The sequence below is a fragment of the Phalaenopsis equestris genome, unplaced genomic scaffold, assembly GCF_001263595.1.
Source record: "Phalaenopsis equestris unplaced genomic scaffold, ASM126359v1 Scaffold001027, whole genome shotgun sequence".
Taxonomy (NCBI): Eukaryota; Viridiplantae; Streptophyta; class Magnoliopsida; order Asparagales; family Orchidaceae; genus Phalaenopsis; species Phalaenopsis equestris.
Genome location: NW_018165466.1, coordinates 379,157 through 385,731, shown reverse-complemented (window position 1 = coordinate 385,731; position 6,575 = coordinate 379,157). Strand labels below are relative to the sequence as shown.

The following is a 6,575-nucleotide window of genomic DNA, read 5'->3' as shown; positions in this document are numbered from 1 at the left end:
TGGTAAAGTCAAAGGAGCCGAACACGAACAAATTTTTAAGCTAAAATTGTAAACGAGCCGAACACGACCAACAGTTTGTTCGCGCGTGTTCGGCTCGAAATGGTTCGATAAAAAATATATATATATAATTTTTTATATAACAATATATTACATATATTATTTATATAATAATATATTATATATATTTATGTCTAAATTTAAATCATAATGCCTCATGTAGCAATGTGGTTAGTGTCGTCTTTTGTATAGATTTGATCCAGGTTCGAATCCCACACATTACATCTATTTTTCTCAATTTTAGATTAACAAGCCAATTTCGAGCCGAACACGAGCCGAACACAAACACAAATATTTAAATCGAGCCGAACACGAACACACTGTTCACGAGCCGATTTCGAACACGAGCCGATTTCGAACACGAGCTATTTCGAACGAGCCGAACACGAGCCAAGCCTGAGCTCGCTCAAGCTCGGCTCGTTTACCGCCCTACTCCCAAAACAATTAAATAAAGAAGAAAAATTGATTTTCATATGGCACATTCCATTGATCACATTTCCCAAAAAACAAAGTAAAAAATGTTGTGTGCCAAGATAAGCATGATCAAGTGAGATTAAGAGATTTCACTATCACCAGCTCTTCTTAGAATTAATATTAATTTTTGAAAAGAATATACCTAATACTCACTTCAACACAAGGAAAAAGAGAAAAAAAGAAGCATTACTAAAAGAGTGGAAGTCATAATTGTAGCTGTTGAACTTTATAATAAAGTGCAGTCAAGAAGCAAAGTAAATATTATAATTTGACGAAACTTCTCTATGTTTTCTATAAATTATTTTGAGATTTAATGTCTCTATAATCGTTGTTTGTAACTTACCACACAAAAATGTATTTTCTTATAAAATAACTAACACTGTTTGAAAGTGTTACTTAACTAGCACACATAATTATATTTCAGTTGAAAAAGAAATAAACAAATCTCTTAACATCAAGTGAAGAAAAATAATACATTAGAAACTAAAATTACGGAAGGCACGACTAAATATCAAGTAACAATAAGAATACTTATATTTTTAAAGTGAGCAATAGCATGAAAAGTAATGCTTTAATGAGCCTATTTCAATCTTTATGCAGTGATGAATTCTATTTTTCATATGGATGAAATTTTGTAGAGAATATCTTATATTTTAAAGATACCTCAAATTTTGTTATTTATTTTGAGGTTAATGCAATTGATTGTGCATTTGATATAATTATCATCATAAAGCAATAAAGTTTCTTTAAGTTTCTTAAACTAAATATTAATTATAATATCTTTATTCAAATTTATTCTTATACAATTAGATTCAATATAATTTCGAAGGTTAATTTTCGGGTTTACCTAATGTATAGCACTCTCACTCCTATTTTTTAATGTGACATCGAAGGAGTATGTACATGTTAACTCTACATGAGTGAGAAAACATCAATTACATGCCACATTTGGAGAAATAAGAGAAAAGAAAACCCTTCAAATTTTTTATTTAGGGCATATCTCAACTTTTAGCAACATGAACAATTTAACAAAGCTTATTCTATGTTTTTTTTTTTCAATTACTCAGTTTCCTAAGTGATAAATAACTCTTAATCATCATTATCTTAATTAAAAGATTTATATTTATGTGGAGTTTGGCTGCAACCAGGATTTAAGTTAAACAATATTTATTAAATCCATTCAATCCGATAAATTCAGATTTATCAAATCCAGTGTGCAACAGAGATGGAGCTCGTGAGCGACGATAGAATAAATCCACCTCGTATTCGTCGTAAAAGAAGCGGAACGCAAGGAAAAAAAATGTGACTTCGATTTAACAAAGCAATGTATTTAATTTTGATTTTTTGATATTGGCTGAATTTAAATTAAATTCATAACTAAATCTTATTATGAATAATATGCTATTAAAATCACCTTAATTTTATCAATTTCTTTATTTCCTCCACATGAAAACAAATCATTGCTAATTTCGATACTACAAAACTTATCATCTCAAAGCTCGCAAAATGAGAATTATATATCATAAATGAATGAGAAAACTAATCCAATATGATTATAGGTCCACAAAACGGCTTCCTACTGGTACTGATGACATTACATGACTCTAATATTTCAGATGATTTTAGTAACCCTGACACCTAACATGAATAAATCAGGCTACTACTATCCTCTAAAATGCATCAAACAAGAACATGATTAAGCCTTATTCGATGGTTACATAGCTAAACATAATTAGTTTCCTAAAAAATAATTAAGGCCTTGGGGCAAGTACTTGAAAGATCTCACTCCAATGCCTAGTTGATTGACATGGTGAGATCTAAAGTACTTATCCTTAGGCTGGATTTATTACTGCTACTCAGCTTGAAGAAATCAATCTCGGAGTTCATTATTTTGTCTTGCATTTTGAAGATCTTGTCATTTTCAGTTGAAATATATGGGGAAAGAGAAAGTGAGAGCTCACTGTCTACACCTGCTTCAGAGCTTCTTTTGGCCTCAAATCCATTTTCCACGGAGCTTGTGCTCAAGCTTAGCTGCAAATCTGGCATATTCTCATTTTCGTCCATGGTCAGCCGCAATCTCTTGTTATCTCTGGCACACTCCTTCCGCTCTAGAAATTCTAGCTTTGTCAACTGTTGTAGCAAAAAAAAGTTAGAATTAATTATAATATCATGTATTATTATAATGCATCTATAAACATGTGGACAGTGCCTTTTGTTAAAATGGTGCAATAATAGATTAAATTTTAATCCAGATTTCTCTAAAATGCCAGCAGTTACTTTCGTGAAATTCGAGATTGAAATTTTTAGTTCATCGATAATAATTTTTTTATCAAAAAATGTCTATTTGCTACATATATTTAGACGCACAAATATATATATATATATATATATATCAAAGGAATGGCCGGAGGCTATTATACGAGCCTTGATCATCCCTCAGGCGGCAAAGAATTCAAGTACCACACCTTATACTGGGGGGAATCGAACCCCAGACTAGAAGTGATACACAACTGACAAACAGATGTCCGATCAAATGATTTGAGTATGCTATATATATATATATATATATATTCAAAATTTCCTTTTACAAGCATTATTCAAAATAAAATGCAAGTTAAACTTGTATTTTCTTTATCATTTAAAAGATCTAACATAACAACTTATATATATACAAATAATTTAATTACAAATAGTCCACTTAAAGTAAATATGAATATTTTCAATTTATGACTAAAAATCATTACCAAAGCGTTCAACGTTATTGTGCTATTCTTTGAAGAATTAAGAATATAAATTGCTTCTATAACAAATGCTTTATTTACAAGTTATCTATCTAAACTTACATTTACTCGCAACGAAACTTATAACCTTGAGGCACGAAAATTAAAAAAAATTGTCGCAACAGCTGAACAAAAATGTTTCTTAAAAAATCATTTTTTTGACATAATTTGAAAAAAATAAGACTACTATTCAATATTTTAGTCATACTATTTAAAAAAAATGTTATTTCAACAAATAAAACTTAGTGATGCATGCTTCAAATGATGCCCATAGAAAATTATCAGCTCAACATACCTCAGCTTGATGAATTGGAGACTGAATCTTCTGAGTCTCATATCCAGATTTAATGGAAGAAGGATCACGAAGGGAAGACTGGTTAATGCTGCAGTTAATTACTCTCTTCCCAAAACTTGAGTTACTAATGGATGAATTAATGGAATGCTCAAAAACTGTACTCCTTCCCAGTTGCCATTGTCTCTCCTCTTGGAGCTTCTGAGGCTTCCTTGATATCTCATTAGCTGAGAACACATCCCTCACATCATATAGATGAGATGTTGATGGCTTCCCTTCTTTATTAAATTTCATGTCATTTATTAATCCGTTGGTATGGCCCTGCTGGTCCTTGATTGAATTACTTTTTGCTGCCATGTGCTGGTTGAAAACCCATTCATGGTTTCTGTTGAAGAAGCCAATGATTAATCAGTTTACTTTCAGAGCTAATTTCTCTCTGGTGCCATTTTCTTCTTTTCTTGTACATTATAAAATAGTTAATAAAAGCATGTTAAAATTTGGAAGGCTAAAGTGAATAGGAAGATTAACTTGAGAAAAAGAAATGATTTAGTGGTATTAAAATGAAAGAAATTTGAATCGAGAAATCTCAATCTACTTGAAAGTCAAGGATGTGTTTGTCATACGACATTGATAAGGACAAAATTATAATCATATTAATTAATTTGATTAGAAAATTCGCCCACCACTGTTTTCATCATGCATACCAATGCTCTCTGAGAAATGACAACTTTTGAGAAATGGTTAAGTGTACCATTCATTTAACATAAAATACCGAAAGAGATATTTTATTAAATAGTTTGGCATGTGCAAAATGAAGGACAAAATGTAAATATTTAAACAAAAGCAGAAAACTTGCTAACAATTATTATATAAAAATTTATGAATAATGCAACAGGTTCATGCAAAAATAAACAAGGACTAGAGAAATAAAACTTATAAATTCGATTCAAATAGTTCAATTAATGCCAATGATGATAAAAACAGAATTTATCTTGCATTACTTCTTAAGATAGAAATATTTTATAAAATCCCGATGAATTTATAAAATACAGAATACATTTATGGAGCAACTCATTAAAGAATTTGGTTGCATATAGTACCTGAAGCTGGTGTTCTTGAAATCTGATAAGGGAGTTTGGGACTGTGATTTCTGCAAAACCTTATAAAACCAGTCAGCCTCATGAATGTTTCCAGATCGAAAGAGGCTCCCTCTCTCCATTTTGAAGGGCTGGTATGAACCAGGTCTTTGATAATACATCTCATGGAAACGATCCCTCCTCAGATGTGCATGAAATGGTGATAATGCTGTATGAAGATTAATTACAGAAAATTAATTAGAATGCAAGAATTTGATCTTGAGGTGTTGATTAAATATTTCATTTTATAGTTTCTCAACTAAGACTTTGTACTCTATGTTAACTAATTTTGCTCTGAAATTTCAAATACCTGTAGAAATGTTGGATCTTTCTTGCCCGGAATCATCAAGTTTCTTGCTTCTATACATCTATAAATGGATGAAAATGGCTATTAGGGAGTAGATAAAACAGGGAGATAAGTTTTTGATCAGTGAAAAAGCAGAAAATATTGGGAGAAAATTTTGGCAGAATATCTATCTCAAAATGGATTTTAGGGCACAAAACATATTTCTTTGAAATTACCAGAATGTTCACAAAAATTTTGAAAATATATTTCATACTTAAAGAAAAATTAACAAATAGTCAGAACTTAAGAAATTGAGAGGATGTATTTTACAACCTGAGATTTCTACCTTTTTGAATATTTTAGCTAATTTAATCGAAAATTTTTTAAAAATTAAAAACAAGTGAGTTTGAATTCTTGTCTCTATGGTGGGAGCGAAACCCCTCAACCACGGTGTTGAGCTGAATATAATTATACAAACATCCCAAGCTAAAATTTGCTGTAATTCATCTCTTAAAATCATTTGCATATCAAAAAAGTTATCTTTTTTAATTATCCTCTTGAATCTCATTACCTGAATAAAAAAAAATAAAAAATAAAAAAAAAAATAGTTCCATTAATTTTTTCTTTTGCAAATCCTCTACTTTCTTACCTGCAAGTGACTCTTTACATGTGCAATACTAAGCCCCCTCACATTCATCATCTGAAGCACCAACTTTGGCGTTGCTCCTTCATCAACAATATAATCAGGAACAAAGAAAAGCTAATGATAAACCAAAACTAAAACAACAATAAAAACAAAAACTACTAAAGATGAAATTAAAAGTAAGAAAAAAAAACAGGGTGAATTGAATTACTCTCTTGTCCTCCAAGCCTTTCAACTGCATGAACAAAGGACAAGTGAAGCTCTGGTGTCCACCTCAATCTCGGCATTTTGGATCTCACATATTGCCTGACAGTAGACCCCGATCTCTCCCCTCTCCTCCCTCCATCACCTTCACCGTCCTCGCTACTTCCATGCTCGCTGCAATACACTTCCCTGCCTCCCATAACTTCACTTGTGCTCCCCTTATCTTCATCCTCTTTGCTTCCTTTCTCATCATCAACTTCTTCGTTGAGGTCTAATGACTTAGCCGGCCGCCTATGCTTCGCAGTTTCCTCATAAATCTCCACCACCTCCTTCCCCTTCTCCTCATCCATCTCCTTCTTTTACTCAGCTGCCTAGAGGTTGGAAGACTAAGTTGAAGGAGGTGATAGAAAAGAGCAATAGTCTAAGCATATTGCAATTGGTGACATGAATGGTTGAACCGTGGAAGTAGAAGTATAGATAATAATATAGATAGAAGTAGGTGATATATTTTATTAATCATGAAGGCCATATGAATTACAAGTATTCCCTACATTGATTAGTTTTGTTTTCTAGGTCTTCCAAGTCTTTCTCTTCCCTATAGAGGAAAAATCTAATTTTTTTTTAAAAAAATGTAATCTTGGGGAGGAAACAGATGAAGAGAGTGGGTCTCAATAGAAGACTTTGTCGTGTGAGAGGAGAGATA

At 31.7% G+C, this 6,575-nt stretch overlaps 1 protein-coding gene across 1 annotated transcript; it reads right to left on the bottom strand.

The window, feature by feature from the left end:
* Nucleotides 1-2,064: 2,064 nt before the first annotated feature.
* LOC110032783 lies at nucleotides 2,065-6,343 on the bottom strand. Its single transcript, XM_020736539.1, has 6 exons — nucleotides 5,880-6,343; nucleotides 5,675-5,751; nucleotides 5,050-5,107; nucleotides 4,704-4,908; nucleotides 3,607-3,988; nucleotides 2,065-2,661 (listed from the first exon to the last, which is right to left on the bottom strand). The coding sequence occupies exons 1-6, from the start codon at nucleotides 6,220-6,222 to the stop codon at nucleotides 2,326-2,328; spliced, it is 1,401 nt and encodes a 466-aa protein (XP_020592198.1). The 5' UTR covers nucleotides 6,223-6,343; the 3' UTR covers nucleotides 2,065-2,325.
* Between the last annotated feature and the right edge of the window lie 232 nt (nucleotides 6,344-6,575).